Source organism: Petaurus breviceps, unplaced genomic scaffold (genome assembly GCF_028583685.1).
Source record: "Petaurus breviceps papuanus isolate PSGF00001 unplaced genomic scaffold, PetGlider_PUasm1.0 90977, whole genome shotgun sequence".
NCBI classification, from domain to species: Eukaryota; Metazoa; Chordata; class Mammalia; order Diprotodontia; family Petauridae; genus Petaurus; species Petaurus breviceps.
The window spans coordinates 45,228,707-45,251,972 of record NW_027187391.1 but is presented as its reverse complement, the minus strand read 5'-3'; the positions used below and the strand labels follow the sequence as shown (position 1 = coordinate 45,251,972).

The 23,266-nt window shown below is 38.2% G+C and overlaps 1 protein-coding gene across 1 annotated transcript in view; it reads right to left on the bottom strand.

Annotated features, from left to right (window-relative positions):
• SCML4 (Scm polycomb group protein like 4) overlaps positions 1-18,354 on the bottom strand; it is a 92,013-nt gene extending 73,659 nt beyond the window's left edge. Inside the window, exon 1 of the mRNA XM_069077435.1 lies at positions 18,151-18,354. Within this exon, the coding sequence (XP_068933536.1) occupies positions 18,151-18,315 (165 nt within the window). The 5' untranslated portion in view covers positions 18,316-18,354. The remainder of the gene's footprint in view (positions 1-18,150) is intronic.
• Between the last annotated feature and the right edge of the window lie 4,912 nt (positions 18,355-23,266).

Genomic DNA, 23,266 nt, shown 5'->3' with positions numbered 1-23,266 from the left:
TGTGGACCTTCAGTGCCATGCTCTCCATATTCTTGGTGACTATCTCTATCTCTTCCTGGTAAAGGAGGCATAGTGCAATCAAAAGAATGCTGGCTTTGGAGTCAGAGGTCTGGGTTCAAATCCCACTTCTGACACCTGTCTCACTTCAGGAAATTTATTTAACCTTCCTGTGCCTCAGTTTACTCACCTATAAAATGAAAGGATTGAACTAGAGGGTCTCTGAGGTCCCATCTCACTCTTGAGCTATCATCCAACTGTGAAAATATATATACATATATGTAGTAACCATTTCCCAGAGGGAGAGACTTACTGTCCTGTGGCTAGTTCTGGCAATCGAGGCTACTAGGATTAGCCATTTGTCATGACATATGTATGGTCTGTGATAAGAAGAGGCCAGCCTCCATGTCTTGCTTGGAACCTTAAACATGGAACAGAAAATTTACAGTGCCAGGGGACTGTTATTCAGGATGATTTATCAGCAAGCTCTGTGCACTAAGATTACAAGGATTGAAAATCTTCTCTGTTAGACCTTGCTCTTTGTTAGTAATCTAATAGAATGTAAACTCTTTGAGGGCAGGAACTTTTTCATTCTTGTCTTTGTAACTTCAAACCCAGTACATAAGTAGGTGCTTAATAAAAGCTCATCGGACTTAAATGTTTGTAGAATCTCAAAGAGTTGATGCTGATCTTTTACCCTCCACATAATAAGTTATCTTAAGGTCAAACCAGTCTTTATCGTGCCTTTTATCTCAGATGTTGGAAAGGAAACAAGATTAATGATTAAGAATTAGCACTACTTTGTGGTACATGATGTAATGGGACTTTTTTCAACACAGTAATGACTGTGCTGTAAGAAATGATGAATACAGGGTAGCATGGGAAGATTTATATAAATTGTTGCAAAGTAAAGTAAGTATAACCAGGAAAACAACATACACCACTCCAACAACATAAATGGAATGAAGATTCATAAAACAAAAGAAACTGAATATTGCAAAATTATAATGACTGATCCTATAAATGACCAATCCTTTCCCCATTTTCTTTGCTAAAGTCTCCATACTATGAGTATGGAGCTCTAGCTGTATCATCAGACTTTTTAGTATATTGATTAGATTTGCTGAACAGTTTATTTTCCTTCTTTCTTCTTCTATGTTACAAGGGGTGACTTTTAAGACATTATGGAGGTGATATAAAAACAAAAGATAGCCATAAAATTTGTTTTACAAAAGAATTACAATTACTACTACTACTATCTATCCATTCATTTGGCTGTGTCTAATAAGAATGCTTTATAAAGACTCAAAGTGTTAAGAGTAAGAGTTTGCTACTAATAGGTTTTCCATCATACCAAGAGTTTCAAACGAAACTAAAGGCCATAAAAATAGAGTAAAGCACTTTTAAATAATTCCCCAAAATAATGAAAATGAGATTGCAGGCATGAACCCAAAGTGCTCTGTGAACTGGTCATAGCAAGTTGGGCACTGTCTGCTTGTTCATTTGTTAAACGCCTCAGTCTGCCACAGTGCCACCCAGGCTCAGTGAGAGTGAAGCAACTTTCCACTTGGATGGCCTTTCAGTGAGTAAAATTACTCCCTGCATGGATCAGGCTGCTCAGCTGGTGGAGGCCATGTAATGAATGAGGAGGAATATGCAATGAGGGCCCTCTTTGCTAAAAATGTTACCTTTGATTCTCCCCTTGGAGCAGGGATGTGATTTGGAAACCCCAGGACCGAAAGTTGAAGCCTCTCCAACTTGTAAAATGATGAGCTCCAACTTCTGCCCCAATCTGTTCAAGCTGTTCTCCTGGCAGGTGATTTTTCTTTGTTTTTAATGGACAAACTCAAATAGGCTGCAGCCGAACAAACGGCCTGGAATGAAGAGGAAGGAAGGGAGGAGGGGAGTCTTTCTTGGCAGTCATACCCACTTGAAGAAGATTCACTGCCCAGGATGCCTTGCCCTGACATACAGTAGCTAATCAATTTGCAATCTAGGGAACACACTCAAAGCCAACAATCCTGTACAGGCACTGGTGAAGTTGGCACCTCGATCTGAAATGCAAAACCTTAATCAAAAGCATCCAACACGATATGTGTAAAGGGCGTTGCTGCCAATGGCTGCCAGAGGAGCCTGTGCTTTGCCTTGTTAATAGTATCATGGTGAGAATGGAACAGAAGGAGAAAGTGTCCATCTCTGCCAGCTGGAAATGCAACCAAAGAGGGTGGAACCCTTTGGCCAGCTCATCTTTTCTTTACATTAAGAGACCCAACATTTAACTTTTAGACAATTTGGACTTTGTGTTCCATGTCAAACTAGTCTTCAGTGCTGTACTTCCTTGATGACTTTTAGTTCAATTCAAACAACAACAAAAACCATTTATTAAGCACCTAAAACATGTTTAATGTCCCATCATCTGGGAGGGAGGGGGGCACTATGCTTTAGGAGTCAAGAGTATAAAGATTTTAAAAAATGACATGGTCCTGCCCTCAAGGAGCTTGCAATTTAGTGATTATAATAAAAATAGCTAGCACTTATATGGTATATAAAGGTTTACAAAAAATGCTACATATGCTATTTCACTGCACTCTCACAACAACCCCATGAGGTAGATGCTTTTATTACCCCCAATTTATAAATGAGGAAAGTGATCCTAGGAGAGATTAGATATTTTGCCCAGGTTCACCAAGTCGATAAGTATTTAAGGCAGGATTTGAACTCAGTTTTTCCTGCCTCCAAGTTCAGCACTCTGTCCACTGTGCCACCCAGCTGCCTAATAATTATTCTAGGGAGGGAATCACCATTTGGAGGGTAGATAAGACCCCCCAAAAAAGCCCAACTACTATGTCAATTGTAATATATTTATATAAAATTATGTTATATATACATCATACATAATTATGTATACATTATGTATTACAAAATATGTAATTGCTTAGGAGAAATTTGGAACAGTATGATAGATTTGAAGAGGAAGGATCACTCACTTGAAACTGGAGGAGAGGGGAAAAGTAGAGTGTGGACACCATGCTGGGATTTCATTGTAAACTAAAACCCCAAGCCAGAGACCAAACAAAAAGCAAATGATTATTTACTAAGATCCTGTGTAAATTGTTTCCTCTTGAGGAAGACTGAATGCCATGCACAAATGAATGAATTTGTCCCAAGTTACCTTTTTAATGGAAATGATCCTCCAAGTTTGCAAAGTTTGCTAAATCAAGTGCAAATCAACATGGTAGTCAAAAAAGAGTCATTTAGTTTGATTGGTATACATAGAATAGTACTGATCACCATACAAAAACCAACCAACTAACCAAAAAACCCTCAAACTGAAGTAAAATCCCAAATTGTAAGGAAGGGCCCTACTAGAATGTGATGGGCAACAGACAAGTTACAAGGGAGCAAGAATAAATGGACCCATAATTCAATCATTGGGTTTTGCTGGAAATATGTAGCTTTGTTATTATCAGAAGTGCTGATTGTCTAAAGGTTATCTATAGGACAATATTAGTATGAGTAAATGACATTTATGAAATAATACTTTGCATTAATTATCTCAAGCATAAGAGGAGGTTAGAACATGTACATAGGAAGTGAAAATAGGGAAGAACTCAACAGAGTGAATGTTTTTAAGCACCTAAACTAAAAGGGCATCATTTGATATGAGTTTGGGTACATGTGTGTGCACCCACACACACATACACACTCTTATACACAAACACTAGTACACATACCCCAGAACTTTTGGATTCCTTAGCTTGATTTTCTTTAGAAAACAAACCACTAAAAGAATCTAGCAAATAGGGGCAGCCAGGTAGCACAGTGAGTAAGAGCACCGGCCCCAGAGTCAGGATGACCTGGGATCAAATCCAGGCTCAGACACTTAGTACCCACCCTGAAACACCTGGCTGTGTAATCTTGAGCAAGTTACTTAACCCCAATTGCCTAGGGGTGGCCAGGTGCAGTGAGTAAGAGCACCAGCCCCAGAGTTGGGATGACCTGGGATCTAATTCGGGCTCTGATACTTAGCACCACACCCAGAAATAACTGGCCATGTAACCTTGAACAAGTTACTTAACCCCAATTGCTTTAAAAAAAAAAAAAAGAATCTAGCAAATGCCCCAGCTTCACTATTCTACTGCATAGGGCTTTTAATAGTTAATTTCTAATCTTCTTATTTCATTCTAAAAGAGTGAAATCTAGATGGAGTGTTTAAAGTTCATAAAGTATTGAGGTTTGTTTGGATAAATAATGCTAGAGATGGTACCAGAATTCATTTCTATCAATCTGTATATCTCGATATACCCCCCCCCCCATTTCCACCTCTCCTTAGCTTCACATTTCCCTATCTTTACCTCAATCTCTACATCTCAATCTCTGTATTTCTATATCTGTTTTTTTTAATTTCTATATCTATCTGAAGTAGATGTAATTTGGTCCATCACCATGATTTCATTAAAGTTCTGGACCTCTCAATATGGAAAGCCCACTAAAGAGTTGTCTAGAGTATTAATATGGTATCTCTGTCAATGGAAAAAAGGTGATGTATATAAGAGATGTGAATGTATAAAAAGCAAGATTTAGTAATAGACTGGATGTGTGGAATGAGTGAGCATGAGAAGTCAATGATGACTTGAGATGGCAAGCTTGGATTACTGGGAAAATTGTGGTTGTGTTTGTTGTTGTTCAGTCATTTTTCAGTTAATGTCTGACTCTTCATGACCTCATGTGGGGTTTTCTTGGCAAAGATATTGGAATGCTTTGCCATTTCCTTCTCCAGCTCATTTTACAGATGAGGAAACTGAAGCAAAGAGGGCTAAGTGACTTGGCCAGGGTAACAGCTAGATTTGAATTGTCTGAGGATAGATTTGAATTCAGGAAGATGAGTCTTCCTGACTTCAGGACGGGAACTCTATCCACTATGCCACTTAATTGCCTCTTCATTTAATTATATAATGGTAAAGTTGTGTTCTTTATAATTTATTTGTATGTGTGATAAATGTGTGTATACACATACACTAATGAAATCATATCCATAAATCAAATATTTATTGACTAAAGTAGCATGACATTGACACTCACCTTAGTATGGAAGGGACATACACGTTATACATAGAGGGCAAAAAAATGCCCCAAATTCAATGATGGCATTTTAACTCTTAGTTCCCAAAACTTTGCAAATCTCTCTTGCCACTTAGCTAATCCTTAGATGTCCTTACCATGCATTTTGGGATGCAGTATTTTTTCAAAGGGCCCCAAGCATGGAAGAACATGTCTGAGAAGTAGCTAGAACACTGACCAATTTTATCACCTTTGTGACATTTAAGCAAATTTCCAAAATGAAATATTTGGGTACTCTTTGTGGCTAATTTATTTTATCTTTTGATATGCTAACAAAATGGGTTCTATCTTTAAGTTTCAAAGCATGGTTGCTGTAATACGTGCACAATGAACATTTGGATGGAATAGAAGAAATATTCAACATTATAACACTAAGAAAATCTTTTGAAATAGTCTTGTTGTCTAGGCTAAAGCATGCTGGGGAACTGAATCTACCATTATCCCATCTCAGGAATAGTAATGTATTATGGTATTATATTAATAAATCAAATATTTATTGGTGGCAGTATCATGGTATCGACATGTATTGTGGTATGGAGGTGACATTTGGCTTTTAAAAGGCTATGCTAGCGAGTTCTGACTAAGCTTAGTCAACTGGAAGCTGTCTGTTGCCTGACAATGACACTAAGTTTGGGTAGGCTCATGACTACCAGGTGAATTTCTTTTGTTACAGCACCAAATAAAAAGCATCTAATCAAATGAGGAGGGGGGCTTGGAGGTGGCCATGAAAGTGTCAGTGGCTGCTTTAGGAGCTCTCAGCTTAGAGGTGGTAAGGGGGTAGGACAACTCAATAGGAAGATATTATAGGGGACGTGGCCTTGGGTATCGCTGGTATTGATTGGCAATTCTATTGCTCATATGAATTTCTGAACATTTGTGGTCAGTCACAAGGGAGCAGGGGCCCTGATCACAGTTCCAAGGCAGAAAGGAATGTTAGCACTTGTGGCTGCAGGAAAGCAAAGGACTGGGTCAACAATTCCAGGGTCAAGAAGATTGCCAGCACACGCAACTGCAGGGGAGCAGGGGCCTATCTGAGTAAAGACCAGAGCACAGACCAGAAGAGCAGTGACCACAGCTCTACTTGAAGCATCAAAAACTTGCAACCCCCCCAGAACAAGGTCTGAAAACAGCAGCACAAAAAAGCCTGAAGCTTGGAATGGAGCCCCTCCACCATCAAGTAAGCAGAGCCCAACTTTTTTATTTTTTAACATAAAGTTCAAAAGTAAAAAATAGGCTGGAAAAAATGAGAAAATGACAAAAGAAAAAAAATCCTGACAATAAAAAGTTACTACTTTTTGTAGAGAAGACCAAGACATAAACTCAGAAGATGACAATACCTGGAAGAGTTAAAGAAAGAGAGAAGAGTGGTAGAGAAAAAAAAGGGAAAAGAAATAAGAGTGATTGGGAACAGCTAGGTGGTGCAGTGAATAGAGCACCGGCCCTGAAGTCAGGAGGATCTGAGTTCAAATGTGGTGTCAGACACTTAACTCTTACTAGCCATGTGACCTTGGGCAAGTCACTTAACCACAATTACCCTGCCCTTCCCCTCCAAAAAGGAAAAAAAAATAGAAGAAATGAGAGTGATGTAATAAAATTAGGAAAAGAGAATTAAGAGTTTGGTAAAACAGGCACACACAAAAAATACTAAAGAAAATAACACCTCAAAAAACTGAATTGACCTAACAGTAAAACAGGCACAAAAGTTCATTGAAGAAAAGAATTCTTTAAAAAGCAGAATAAACAAAGTTAAAAAGGAGGTACAAAGGCTAACTGAGGAAAATAGTTTCTTTAAAATTAGAATTGGGCAAGTAGAAGCTAATGACTCCGTGGGACATCAAGAAACAGTATTTAAAAAGTCAAAAGGATGAAAAAATAGAAGGAAATGTGAAGTATTTCACTGGAAAAAACAAGTGACCTGGAAAATAGCTCAAGAAAAAAATAATTTACAGTGAATAGAGCACTGGCCCTGGAGTCAGGAGGACCGGAGTTCAAATCTGACCTCATACACTTAACACTTACTAGCTGTGTGACCTTGGGCAAATCAGTTACCCCAATTGCCTGGCCTTCCCCCCTTTAAAAAAAAAAGACAAAAAAAAGATGAAATAATTAAAAAATTATTGAACTACCTGAAAACCATGATGAGAAAAAAGTCTAAATGTCATATTTCAAGAAATTATAAAGGAAAGGTGCCCTGATATTTTAGATCCAGAGTGTAAATGGAAATAGAAAGAATTTGTTGATCAACTCCTGAAAGAGATCCCAAAATGAAAATCCTCTGGAATATTATAGTCAAATTTCAGAGCTCCCAGGACAAGGAGATATTTTGCAAGTATCCAAGGGGAAAAAATTCAGTTATCATGGACCCACAGACAAGATCACAAAGGATTTAGCAGCTTCCTAGTTAAAGGAGTGGAGAGTTTAGAATATGATATCCTAGAAGGCAAAGGAGCTAAGATTACAATTTAGAATAACCTACCCAACAAAACTGAGTGTAATTCTTCAGGGGGAAAATGGCTATATACAATGAAGTAAAGGATTTCAAAGCATTTCTGGTTGGAAAAAGAAAACAGAGCTCAATAGAAAATATGACATTCGAACACAACACTCAAGAGAAACATGAAAAGGTAAACATGAAAGAGTACTCATAAGGGACTCAACAAATTAAACTATTTACATTCCAATAGGGGAAGATGATACATACAATCCTAAGACCTTTATCATTTTTAGGGCAAGAAGACGTCTACATAGACAGAAGAGAAGCTAGGTAGCCCAGCAGATAGAATGATGGACCTAGAGTCTAGCAGACTCATCTTCTTGAGTTCAAATCTGGCCCCAGATACTTACTTACTAGCTGCATGACCCTGGGCAAGTCACTTAACCCTGTTTGCCTCAATTTCCTCATCTATAAAATGAACTGAAGAAGTAAATGACAAACCACTCCAATATTTTTGCCAGGAAAACCACAAATGGGGTCACAAAGAGTCAGGCACAACTGAAAAATTACTGGGCAGCAACAACATGTAGACCTAGGCCATGGATCTGAGTAATTTATGTTGGGATGATCTCAAAAAATATAAGGGGATGAGAAAGAGGGATGCACTGGGAGAAAGGAAAGGGGAAAAAAGGTAGAATGGGGAAATTTTTCTTGCATTAAAGAGGCATGTAAGAAAGAGTTTTTACAATGTAGGGGAAGATGGGGGGAGGAGTGGTGGGAAATGTTTGAACTTCACTCTCCTCAGAATTCGTTCAAAGAGGGAAGAATAAATGTATACATTTAGTTGGATATAGACATCTATGTTACACAGCAGGGAATTAGGACAGGAATAAGTGGATAAGAAAAGGTAGTTGGGGGGTGGGGGAAGGTGATAAAAGGGAGGGTGGGTTAAGGAAAGCAGTGGTCAGAAGCCAAACAGACTTTTGAGGAGCAACAGGATAAAAAGAGAAAGAAGAATAAAGAGAAGAAAAATAGGATAGGAGGAAATACATAGTAATCATAACTATGAATGTAAATGGAATTAACTTACCCATAAAACAGAAGTGGGCAGCAGAATAGATTAGGAACTAGAATTCGACAGTATTTTATTTATAAGAGTCATATTTGAAAGAGAAAGAGATATACACAGAGTTAAAATCAGGGTCTGAGCAAAATCTACCATTTAAAAAAGCAAGGGTAGCAATCATGATCTCAGACACAGCAAAACAAAAATAGACTTAAAAGATATAATCAAAGAAACTACATTTTGCTAAAAAAAAAAAAGGTTCCATAGATAATGAAGTAATATAAAAATTTTTACAGCAAATTTCTCTGATAAAAGCTTAATTTCTCAAATCTATAGAGAATTGACTCAACCTAATAAAACAAGAGCCCTACCACAATTGATAAATAGTCAAAGGATATGAACAGGCAGTTGTCAAAAGAAGAAATCAAATCTATAGTCATATGAAAAATGCTCTAAATCACTAATGATTGGAGAAATACAAATTAAAACTACTCTGGGGTACCACCTTACATTTATCAAAAATGACAAATGCTGGAGGAGATGAGGAAAAATAGGTATATTAATGAATTGTTGGTAGAGCTGTGGACTGACCAACCATTTGGAGGACAATTTGGAACTATGGTCCAAAGGGGTATAAAACTTTGACCCAGAAATACTACTAATAGATCTATGTCTCAAAAAGATCAAAGAAACAGAAAAAGGATCTATGTGTACAACAATATTTATAGCAGTTCTTTTTTTGGTGGCAAAGAATTGGAAATTGAAGGAATGCCCATCATTTGGGGAATGACTGAAAAAAATTGTGCCATGTGATTGTGGAGTACTATTGTGCTATAAGAAATGACAAGAGGGATGGTTTCAGAATAGCATGGGAAGACCTATATGACTAATGCAAAGTGAAGTGAGCAGAACCAAGAATACATTGTACCCAAGAACAGCAATGTTGTTAATAACAATCAACTGTGAAAGACAACTGCTCTGATCCAGGACAATTCTATAGGACTCATGATGAAAAAAATGCTGTCCATGTCCAGAAAGAGTACTAATGAGCTCAGTGCAAATTGAAGTACAATTTTCTCAGTTCATTTTTCTTCCTTTTTTAATATAGAGAATATGGAAATGTTTTGCATGATTTTGCATGTATAATTGATATCATATTGCTTGTCTTCTCAGTGGATAGGAAAGAGGTGGGAGTAAGGGAGAGGATTTGGAACTCAAAAATTTTTTAAAAGAATGTTAAAAATAAATAAATAATACATTTAGGGAAAAAAAAAACTATGTGGAGAGATTAAAATATGCATTGTAAGTAGAGAATACCCACACCAACCAAATCCCAGAGTTTTTCAAATTGTAGTGTAGTTGAAAGCATATTGGGTTATGTGCTATTATTTTTAATGTGTTACTTATGAATTATATGTTCTCAAACAAAACAGTTAACCCCTCTAGGCCTCAAGTTTCTCATTTGTAGAATGAGTGAAAGATTGGGGAGAGAGTGGAGTAATTTGATATATTAAACAGATGTACTCATGTAGTGAAATCTAGGAATTGAAAAGGGGAACTATGATGGAGATTGGCTGGTTGAGAATCAGTGGGAGAAGAAATAGAAGTAATACTGTTAAAAAAAATAATCCTGCAAACCACCCAGTCAGATGGAGAAAATAAATTAAATGTTTGGGAGACAGAGTACAAATCTGGCATAAACATAAAATACAGAAGTTTAGGGGATTTCAACATGTAATAAATGTCAAATTAGCAGGTGAACTGTGGGAAGCAGTTATGTAACTGGTATTCACCATTTTGTATCCTCTCCTCTCTTCTAGAAGGGTACAGCTGAATGCCCCAAACCATTTCTCTTTCTGCCCTTTTAAAACTTGGCTTCAGGAATGCCTTCCCTCTATCTTCTATCCTTTCTCTCTGAAAACATAAAGGGGTGGAAAGCCACCTTTATTCAAAGTTTTTGGGAATATCTAATAATTCACCGTTCTTTAATCCTGGGCAATGGTCCATGAATTCATTCATTTCCTTTCCCTGCTATTTTGGGAGCCTATTAATGCAGATTGTTGTTGTTATTATCAAATAATAATAGCTCAAGTTCTCAGTTAAAAGATTCATGTATCTTTTTCTCTGCTATTTTGGGAGCCTATTAATGCAGATTATTAATAAATAATAATAACTCAAGCCCTCAGTTACAGTAGAAATTCCCTAACAATTTTTCACAAAGATAAGGATTTCTAACTTATAAAAACTCTGTGTATATTCAAACAACCAACGGATTCACCTATTTTCACATGTTCTACTCAATTAAAGATATACATGCAGAAATAATTCAGATAGATTTTAGCATTTATCTAGAAAAATCCAGATTTAAAGCAATAATTAAACAATGAGCAATAATTGAACAACAAAAAAGGAGACATGATTTAAACCTTCATCTTTTCAAATCAAAAAATGAGAATGGAAAAGAAGGAAAGGAGACAAGTCAACAATATCTTGCATTTCCTCAGTAAAGACTAATCTCAGCCTCCCTAGAAGGCTTTTTGTTAATTAAGTGGAGCTGTAAGCAGGAGCTTCCAGCAGCTCCATGCTCAAAATTAGGCTTCATGAAATTAATCCACCCAAAAAAAAAAATTGGCTTCATGAATAATCCTCCCTCTTTGCTATGGTAGCTCCATTCTCTCCAGTCTCCTCCCACTCTCAACCCCTACCCCATGCAGACCAACTAATTCCAAAGTTTCCAGGTTCCTCCAGGCCAGACATCATGATGGTTTAAAAACCTCTTTGCAGACCTGGATCTACAATTACCAGAAGCCTATGCATCTATTGCTCCAAAACAGGGCTACAAATGTTTATTGAATGAATGAAAGAATGTGGACCAAGAAAGGAGAATACTTCATCTGTGTAAATCATGCATCAGTTCCAGGCAATCTCTGTATTTCCAAAGATCCATATTTTTGTTAAGGGCACTACCATCCTAGAGGCAGCTGGTGGCTCAGTGGATAGAGCACTGGACCTGGAGTCAGGAAGACCTGAGTTAAAATTTGGCTCCAGACACTTTCCTGGACAAGTCATTCAACTCTGTTTGCCTCAGTTTCCTCCTCTGTAAAATGAGCTGGAGAAAGAAATAGCAAACCACTCTAAGCATCTTTGCCAAGAAAACTCCAAATGGGATCATGAAGGATCACGACTGAAATGGCTAAACAATGACCATCATCTGTCCAAGCTCTTTCCTAGGTCTGTACCCTTGGTAGTACTCTAAACTCTTCACTCTCCTTCACTTCCCACTGTCAATGGATTGCCAGATTTTATTGTTTCATCCATTATGTATTCTCTTGCATTTGACTCCTCCTATCTCAGGCCTTCATTAGTTTTCTCCTGGACTACTGCAATAGCCTCCTCTTTTGTCTTCCTGCCTCTAGTTCTCCCCCATTCCAATCTGTCTTCCATACAGTTATAGAAACAATTTTCCTTGAACAAAAGATCTAAGGATGTCACTTGTCTCTGTAGTGAACTCCTTATTGTTGTTGTTGAATCATTTTCAGTCATGTCTGACTCTTTCTGACCCCATTTGTGGTTTTCTTAGCAAAGATAGTCTTTAAGGTGGACAAAATACTTTCCTCGTAACAATCTTATGAGGTTCATGATAAAAGTATTATTATCCTCATTTTACAGATGGGGATAACAACCCTCAGCAACTAGGAAGCACAGTGGATAGAACACAGGACCTAGAGTCAGGGAGATGTGAATTCAAATCTTGCCTCAGATACTTACTAGCTATGTGACCCTGGTCAAGTCATGTAACCTCTGTTTCTTTATCTGTAGAATGGTAATAATAACTGTATTTACATCTCAGAGGCATTGTGAGGGTCAAATGAGGTAATAACATGCTTTTTCAAACCTCAAAGCACTATGTGAATGCTGGCTGCTATTGTCATCGTTGTTGTTGTTATTAATTACTATTATTACAGATCAGAAGACTGAGGCTTTGAGGAAGGTGAAGGAAGCTTAAATCTCAATGTAAGCCTTCTGGCTCCCAAGATTGAGGAATGTTATTTCTTGTCCCACACAAAAGAGAGCATGAAAAGACAAGAAGAGAGAACTGGCATGGGTCCATCACAACTAGATAAAGGTCTCTGTAACAGGATGGTACACCACTTTATTATTCCTTCAGCAGGAAAAGAACACAAGAAGAGAGAAAAAATAAACTCGCCAAAATACGATTCTAAAAACAATGCCTCATAGACTTGCCAGGAGTAGGCTAACCATTATACGTGGTATCCCAGGGTATCATTATTTTTTTTCAGGGAAATAAAATAAGGCAATAGAACAAGTGGATTGTACACGAAAGAAGACAGACCTCTCTCTAAATACTCCCACCCTCCATTCCTGCCCTCTTAAAACTCAGAATGAATTTAAATTTGGACTGTAAATTACCACTCTGCTAAAATTCAAAAAAACTTTTTTTTCCCATCTGTTCTGTAATAACTCATATGTTGTTGCTACAAGAAATTTCAGTTTTGGAGAAGTGTGGAATGGGTGCTGGATATGGAGTCAGAATGCCAGAGCTCACATTCTGCTTCTGACTCACCTGTGTGACGTTGGTCAAATCACTGAACCTCTCTGGGCCACATTTTCCTCATTTATAAAGTGCTGGGGTTGGACTAAATAGTCTCTCAGATCCCTTTCAGATCTAAATCTGTCTATGATCTCGAGTTCAAGAGATTTGAGGTCAACGTTTATGTCCTATGTAGTTATATGCTGGTAAATGTTTAACAATAAGCTCTCTTGAAAAAATGTATATAGGAACACACTTTATAATTTAATATACATTATTAACATTTTCTCCATCACTTTCTTAAGTCTAGGCATTCATCAGAACAATAAATCATGACCTGATTCGAAGCATCTGCTGATTTCTGAGTTGTAAATGCTCAAATTGAAATTTTAACAATCAGCTCTCAGGAGCCAGTACAAACTGTACAAAAGACAACAGAAATGTCAAGCAGAATAAATTGCAAAAATTGAAGCAAGAAAGTAAAATAAATGTTTAGACAAGGCAGTATTCTTTTCAGTCCAGGCATTAAGACCCTAAATCTCCATGCTCACAGCTTCTCTCTGTGTTCAAGAACCTCATTTCTTTCAAGGCTGAAGTTGAGAGAAAAAAAAGTGAGATGGTTTTTGCCTATCTTGAAAAGAAGGGGGAGGGCCATCCACCTTCTCCTACCCTATTCCTCATGCTCACTGTATCAAGATAGGACAGGGGACTGGACCAGACCTGTGGTACAGGGAATAGTGAATTCCCTTTACCAATAAAAGTCAGTACCTTCTGTAAGGGTTATGGGATTTAAAGATCTTCCATGCCCCATTGGACTTGCTGACGTAGCAGGAAGGGGCGGATCAAGAGGAAGCAGAAGCCAAACTAGAGTTCCTGCAGTGGCTGGCGGTGGTGGCGACGGCGGCGGCAGCAGCAGCAGAGGCACTGGCAGCGTGAAGCCCTTTTTGAGTTAGCCAGAATTTCTGCTAAGGACTGCCAGGGTCCGGAGCTGCTGGGAGTGCACTTCCTGGACGCTGGGTGGTTGCTGTGAGTGGGGAGAGGAGGACCTTTGCCTGAGGTAGCCTGTTTTGTTTTAAAGCTTGAAAATGTGGGTGCTTTCTACTTTATCTACCTGTGCCAATGTCATAACTACTCTGATGGCTTTCACTTTCTGGTTTTGGGACTCAGTCTTTTGGTATCTTAATAAATTTTCTAGTTTATTCCCCCATATGGCAAGCATGATGTATTTTGTGATGGATAATTATATCAGCATATCTGTAATCTCCATAGGCATTGTGAATATGGCATTGCTGATACACCTTCTCTGATATTTCACAGGATCATAGAGTTTGAGAGTGGGAATGAATTTCAATGGTTCACTCCATGGATAAAAAGAATACCTAATATTATTATACATTCACTAAATAATCATCTAGCCTCTGGTCCTTAACTTCTCTTGCCAGATTCAGCTCAATCTGAACATTATCATTCCTGAATGATAATTCTAGAGACCTGTCTAGAACATGGAAAGCATGTCATAAAGACAGCATGTGTCAGAGGAAGGACTTCAATCCAGGTCTAAATCTATGCTGCAACTTCCCAAGATGCCAAAATAAATGCACATAAATAATACTTGATCTTTGGTGTATTATTCTTTTAAAAAGTCCAGAAATAAGAGTTAAAGTTTTCTTGATTGGAATAAGAAACTCTTGTTGAAGTTCTATTGAAAGCCCTACAAATTAATTCAAAAGATAGTTATTTCATTAACCAGAATGTCCCTGCACTTTTGCTTAAGGGAAAAGAAGTGATTGAAAAAAAGATAAGCTTTCTTAAAAATTCATATCCTAATCCAAACACCACCTTCTACACCATATTTTGGGGTCAGTGCCTATACAATACAACCCAGTCTTCTATAACTTCTTCATTTATAGCACTGAACATTTAAAATTGTCATGGAAAATGAAGGGACTTAATTCTCCTAAGCATGATAACCAATTACAAAATCTGAAAGTGACAAAGAAGCAGTGAATTGTTCTCAGTGTCTTATAATTGCTAAAGAAGAAATTAATATCTATGCACTACAGAAAGATTTTTAAACAAATGTTGAAAGGGAAAGGTCCAGACCATGAAGTATCGGGGCAGAAGTATAGACTACATGCCTCCAATACACCAAAAGCTTCAGAAACCATCAGTGTAAATGTATAAAGATCAGTACAATGGATAATGTTCATAAGAATGACCCTAGGTAAATAAGAAAAGGCTTTACTATGAGAGCTCTATTTAAGGTGACCGGGAGGGGTATAATGCATTTTAGACAGATTTCCATCCAAAATAGTTAATGAGGGAGGAGGGGAGTTTGTTCACATCTGGATTCTGGGCAATGTTCCAGAGAGTTGAGGTTTCCTAAAAGGTGACATCTGGGAAAGTGAAGTGTTACTGTGTAATTTTCTTACCAGGGGTAAGTTTTTCTATTGCACAGAATTCTTCTCCCCAGGACTAAAGAATAAAATGATCCATTCATTTGAAACAAAATCCTAGAACGCTAGCCCCACCACCAGTTATCATGAATGATCTGCCTCTTTGTGTATGAAGCCAACCTGGACTTCCATAGGAGGACCCAGACTTAGGGCTTGCTGCCCACCAAACGTCAGCATCATTATTAACATTATTGTTGCTGTTGTTAAAAATAATAATAGTTAGCATTTATCTAGCATTTTAAGGTTTGCAAAGTACTTTATATGTTACCTCATTAGATCCCAAAGCCTACCTGAATGGGAGTCTTCTTTGTAAAGACAAGCACCCTGAGCCACCCCGATCTCAAAAGCTCCCTCCCTCACCCAAAATGCCCCCAACCATGAAGAAATTGATGCTGCTGTCTCCCGAGTGGAACAAAAATGTGAAGCAGTGAAAAAACCCAGTTGCCTATGTTGCAATAAGGACAGAATGACTGAAAATGGTGGTTTTTAAAAGGAAGGAAAATAATGAAGTCAGGCTCAAGCTATGGAGCAAATTTCCATTTTTCTGGCTGTGGTAAAGAATATCTTTGTTAGCATTTTTTATTTATGGGCCACAACTCCCAGGGGTGTAGGAGGGAACTGAAGTTTCACAGCTTTTCTTCCAGTCCCTGGATTTGATTCCTGGATCAGTAAATGGTCTGTTCTACTCCAAGCATGCAGGTAGAATAGTCAGATCTCAGCATCATTAAGAAAGGGAGTTGAGAGGAATGATATCAGTTTGCTATCAGCTCTGAAAGAGTGCCTTGTAAATCAAGACAACCAATGAGAAAGAAGTTACTCAGTCCAAGAAAAATCAGCCAGAGACTGAAAGCAAATTTCCTCATCAGATGACTGAATTCCAAAAATGAATAACTCTCAAATAACCTTGAGTAGCCTCTATTTACATGTGTATATATGTCTGTATGTATATATGCACATGTGTATATATGTGTGTATGTTTATGTATATGCATGTATAGATATATTTATATATACATATAAATATATATATATATATATATATTTCTGTGTTATTTTTCTTTTTCCTAGCATTTATTTCCTTCGGAATCAAAGGGGACAAGACTGAATTCATTACAGACTTTCCAGAGGCTTTGTCTTTCTGCAGACCTGAAATAATTTCCATACATTTTCCTAAATCTATGGGAGTTAATTGGAAATTTGCATTTTGGGCAGAGTGTTCTGATCTCAAGATGGATGTCTAAGCCTTTCCTTCTCTCCAAACAAGAGAAAGCTTCTGAATCGAATTTACTGAAGTGGAAAATGCTCAGGAATGGCCAGCATGATGGTCTTTCTTCTCTGGGAGACTCTTCAGAAATACTTGGCTCCCATCTCAGAAGGGAAGAAGACTGTCCCTGGTTTGGGGTTTGTTTATATGACTGGGATTACATCAGAGAACTTGGTTTTTTCCCCACTTCCAAATCTCTGGGAATCCATCAAAGGGGAGCCAAGCCTGACATCAGTGCTTCCTTTATGCAAGCAGGAAGTTGCGAATTAATGAGTTGTGTTTTCCTCACGGGGTCCCTGTTGAACTGGGTTTGGGAAAACTCTTCTATGATTCCTTGACATTGCCTTGATAGTATTATTTATTTAACTGTCTGAGAGACATCATCTGTTTCCACTCAAATAAATGACGGATGCATTTTGGATGATGGCTTTGAAAATGGTTCCAGTAAGAAGTCAGGTAATGGTTTGTTGCTTGAAAGGCTAACTTAGGTGATGGCTATGGAGACCCAGATTTAGCTGTATGCCTCAAAATCTTCTCTAATTTGATCTTACCTTGTCTGTTATTAATTCAGTTTCCCTACCCCCAAAATAAGTATGACTATATTGATGCTATAGGAGATAAAGTGCCAAACATCAGATGACTTGAGTTTGCACCACACCTTACACACTTAAGAGCTGTTGTCATGCAGGGCAAGTCACTCCCTGAGCCTCAGTTTCCTAATATGTAAAATGAGAATAATAATAATAGTACCTTAAAACAGAACTATTGTGAAGATCAATCAAGATAATGTATGTATTATATAGATGAGTCATTTCAGTCATGTCCAACTCTTTTTGATCCCCTTTGGAGTTTTCTTGCATCCTGTAATAGCTTGCCATTTTCTTCTCCAGCTCATTTCACAGATGAAGAAACTGAGGCAAACAGGGTTGAGTGTCTTGCCCAGGATCACATAACTAGTAAGTGTCCAAGGCCAGATTTGAACTTATAAAGATGAGTCTTCCTGATTCTAAATCTAGGATAGCAATCTATCCACTGAACCACTCAGCTGCCTTATATAGATGGGAGTTACTATTATTATTACATGTTAAGCAGGCATTCTTTGACAACAAGATGTGATACATGGCATTGAACTTCTCCTTCTGTCGTTAGCAGGCTCTACATGACCTGTTTCACTTTTTGCTATTTCATATTTTAATTTCACTCTGATGTTAGTGGTGTCAGTCTAAGACAACCTTATAAGAAAGATGCATTGGAAACATACCTTGTGTCCAGGTTTCCGGCCTCTCTTCTTTGGGATCTTCACAACTGGTAAGGAACAGGTAGAAGAAGAGTAAAGGTTGTGGACTGCCATTTTCATCGGTGCTGAGTGAAGTGGGGGTCTGCCTCGTTTTCTCCCTGCTATCCTTGGAGACTGCATTTCAGCCATTACCAGTCTTGTAGGCAGTGATGACAGGTTATTTATATGCAGAGGAGGTGCTAGGATTCAATCCAGATACAAAACAAAAACAAAAACACAATTTGTTTGATTGGGGGGGGAGAAAAGGGAATAAAAATTATGAGAAAATTTACTCAACTTGCGAGATGCCAACCACTTAATGGAGGGGGAAATAAAGTCAGAGTGATCCAGGTGCCATTACTGGTTTTTAAAATGTTTGTTGATAAAGGGAGATTATTGATCTCATTGGGTTGCCCATGAAGTTTAATGATCCCATTAGACTTCTCAGGGAGTTACTGAACCCATGTCAGAATTTTAAGAAAAGTAAAGTCTAGTGGTCTTGGGCTCCAGTAAGACCTAGTAGGCCAAGCACTGAACAAGCCTGAGAGATCACTATTGGTTCCCATTTATAGCTATAAGTGTCCTGGGGAGGGGAAAGAAGAATAATTATCGCCAAGAAAGCTCTAAATAACCAACAAACTTGAGGTTACTCTATACTTTCCATTAGCTAAGGTTTCCTTGGGAAGTATTATGTCCCTGATCACCTGCTCTGGGAGTGGGAAGGATATGCCCTGATTCCAAGACCCAATATACCACATGGGGTGAATAGTGCATGTAGCGCCTACATTGTGAGCCCTTTCTAGACATGAAAGACTTGAGCAGAGACTATCTTGGAGTTCAGCAGTTGGTGATGTATTTAAATTTGGATGTTGAAGACTGTTTTTGGAAGGCCTCTGGGAGAAACAATTCTGAAGCCAGGAAGAGTACCATTCTTCCTGTTATTGACAATGGGGAAGGGAGAGAAGCAGATGGAAGTTTGCAAAGAGCTGTACATTCGTTATCTCATTGGAGGCTCACAAAAGTCCCATGAGTTAGGTGCCATAAATACTTTGATCCTCTCTTTATGGAGGAAGTTCAGAGCAATTCAGTAACTTTCACATGGCCATATAGCTTATAGGTCTCGGAGGCAGGATTTTTATCAAGATGTTCCTAACTCCAAGTCTGATATTCTTTCCACTATGCTTTGATGCCTCAAATGCTATTGGTGATGTATTTCTCAGATGACTCTTTTGTCAGGATTCATTATCAAGATTTTGAGAACTCGTTGCTCAAGGAAGTACTTAGCCTGATAGGAATTAAGAATTCAAGAACTTTGCCATATGAATTTCCAAGTGACCTATATTCAAGCTATTTCCAACACACTCTACTTAATATGCCAGAGTCACCAATGTCTCGGTGGAAGACTTCTTGGAGTCAACATGTGACCTTTTAAAAGTCACTAGGAATGACACCACTAATTTCACTTAGAATGTACTGATATTTTGGTGAAAGCTATAGCTTCCTATTGGCCAGTACTTGGGATCTGTCAAAAATGAGGAAGCTGAATTGTTGCCCACGGGGAGCTAATAGGACTTCTTGTCTAGACAACAAAAATTCGGGAGAGCTGATGGATTTGTACCAGATAATAACTACCAGGTTGTGATTCATACACAGAAAATTCCAGATAATGTGATGAAACCAGATAATAACTACCAGGTTATGACTCATACACAAAGGATTCCAATTCCAAATAAGCTGATTTTAGGTATATCAACAGGAAAAAATGGAAGGTTGCCAGGCAAGCCACAGTCTGAGGGAAATCTCTGCCTGAATGAGGCAGAAGGGGATTACCACAGGAGAAGGAATCATTGGACAAATGAATTTTTAAAAAGCATTTGTTAAATGACTATGATGTACCAGACATTGCAGGAGGTGCTAAGAATACAAATTGAAAAATCAGACAGTCCCTGTCCTCAAGAAGATTGCTTACACCGCCTCCAACATGAGCAAACATTTTGGAAACTGATAATGCCAGACTGTGCGTCCCATTTTTGGAATGCTAAAGCAAAAGCAGGATTCCCTCATTCCTGTACATATACTCCTTACCTAGGACCACATATGTATGTCAATCAATATGTCAATCAATCAGTAAGCATTCATTTAACAACTAACTATTACATGCTGGGTACTGTGCTACGCTCTGGAGATACAAAGATCAAATAGTCCCAACCCTCAAGAAGCGTCCCTCCTATGGGGGGAAACAAGATGTACATATATAAGTGTAATAGTCAGAGTTTGTCAGAAGACCCCCCCAGGTGAATTGACTCTTCCTTGTAAATTAGTTGAAATCAGAACATAAAGAGACAGATAATAGAGACAAGGAGGTGTTAATTCTCAAAGAAGCTGGTAAAGGTATGAAGTCATTAGTCAAGGGTGCTGGGTGGCACAGTGGATAGATAGAGTACTGGGCTTAGAATCAGGAAGACTCATCTTCCTGAATTCAAATCCAACCTCAGATACTTACTGACTGTGTGACCCTGGGAAAGTCACTTATCCCTGTTTGTCTCAGTTCCTCATCTATAAAATGGGTTGGAGAAGGAAATGGCAAACCACTACAGTACCTTTGCCAAGAAAACCCCAAATGGAGTCATGAAGAGTCAGACATGACTGAATAACAACAATTAAATGTTGACTTGCTGAGGTTTGGTCACCTCCCTCACCCATAACTGCAATGGGCCTTTAAAAAAAAAGTGAGACAATGGGGCAGCTAGGTGGCACAGTGACTAGAGCACCAGCCCTGGAGTCAGGAGGACCTGAGTTGAAATCTGGCCTCAGACACTAAACACAAAAACTAGCCGTGTGACCTTAGGCAAGTCACTTAACCCCAACTGACCTCCAAAAAGCAAAAAAAAAAGTTAGACAAGATCATTAGGTAGTCAGTGGAAGTAGGAGATAGCCCCAAGGGGTTTGACTCCTTCAAACAGAGAAAAGAAATACCGAGAGATGAAGAACCCAGGTCTCTGCCTTTCCTCTTTCTCCTCTACCAGAGGATGGTGGAGGGATTTCCTCTCTTTTTTTACATCCCCATTAGCAATGGCATTTTGCAGGAGTAGCTGGCTGCTTGCCCAGGAGGAGAAACAGCAGGGAACAGGCCCAAAGAGAACCAATTCACGAGACTGCTGTGCGGGGTGTGACTCTTGGTAGCAGAGAAGAGAGCCAGATATGGATTCAAGAGTCAGGAATCTAGATGGGGGAGAAGTAGCCCCAGGAAGTCCAGCTGAGCAACTGTGAGGGGAGAAAGTAGGCAGAGCTCCTACAGTGCTGGAGGCAGAAATGTCCCTGCACGGGTGTCTCTATCAGTACTCTGAATATGCACCCATTTTTCACACTGATGTCATTTGAAACTTCATGGGAGAGGGCTTGGGTAGGGCAGAATGTTTTGTAGTTACTTGTATTCATTACAACTTATACCAGTTAAAACCAGTAAACGCTTTTCTTTTTAGTTAATAGTACCTACTGGCTGATCATTAAAGGTAAACACATTGGTAAGGGCTGGTGATCTAAAGTTTTAAGAATGCAGACCCATAAGGTACCTTGAAACTGGAATCAGAGTTGCTTCCTTGAGTCTAAACCTGAAAAAATAAATAAATAAAAATAAAATTGGCAGCTAGGTGGCGCAGTAGATAGAGCGCTGGTCTTGGAGTCCAGAGGATCTGAGTTCAAATATGACTTCAGACACTTGACATTAATAGCTGTGAGACCCTGGGCAAGTCACTTAATCCCGATGCCTCAAAATAATAATAATAAATTTTTAAAAGAAACTAAACCTGAAACTTTCAAGAGCTAAATTGGGGAGGTAGCCCAAAGGGGTTGCTATAAAGATATATACAAAATATGCGCAAAATAAAGACAAGGGAATATTAAGGATCAAGGCACAAGCAACTTCAAGTGTTGGAGGTGGATCAGAAGAGGGTTTTATGAAGAAGCTAGTGATTGAGATAAACATTAAAGGAAATGAGGCAGTATAAGATGCAGAGGTAAAAGGGGAATTCATTTCAGGCATAGGGGCAAAAAAGCACAGAGACAAAAATGCCAGTTATGAGGAAAAGCAAGAAGACAAGGTTGACTGGACTATAGACCACCTGAGGGAAAAATAAAGTGTACTAAATCTGGAGAGATAGTCTGGAATCAGATTTTAAATGCCAACCAAAAACATTCTAGTAGCTAAAAACCATAGAATCTGATGCCTAGATACATATCAATATAAAGATCTGTACAATTAGTGTATTCATGTTATGTGAAGGGTTTAAATGTAAAACAAAGGGATCTGAACTTGATCTTAGAGGCAATAGAATCTGATACCTACATCCATATGTGTAATTCTAATTATGCCTACATGTTGTATGTATATACATATGGATGTGTGCATTAGACACACAATGTTGGTACATATATATAGATATTTACACACAAATAAAGTTGATTTCTGCCAATTCAAAGAAAAAAACAAAGTCTACATGTATGCATATATACCTTCAGAGAGGCAGTCTGATATAAGGAATGGAGCAATGGCCTTGGTGTCAGTAAGACTTGGGTTTGAATCCTGCCTTCTATACTTTCTAGTTGTGTGACCCTGGGCAAATCATTTAAACTCTCTGAGTCTCAATTTCCTTGTCTGTAAGATGAGAGTAATAGTAACTATATCATAGAGTTGTTGTGAGGATTCAATGTTATAATGGATGTAAAAGACTTTGCAAATCTTAAATTATTGTATAACTGTGAACTGATACCACATATAATAATACTATATTATATAATTATATTTGTTATATATGGATTTATATATCATATATGATACTATATTATATAATTATATATTTATATACTACATATATTTCTAATATATATTATGTACTATGTTATATAATATATTTTTATCTACAATATGTGAGGGGAAGAGCCATCACCCCTTTGCCAACTTCAGGTGTTGAAATATGCATGTATAAACAAAATACATTTTCCTCATAGAATAAAAATCAGCACTTCTCTTGTGACGAGATCTGACCACATTATATACATTCTACACAGACACCTTTTCTGATGTTTCTTGGCTCAGAATTGT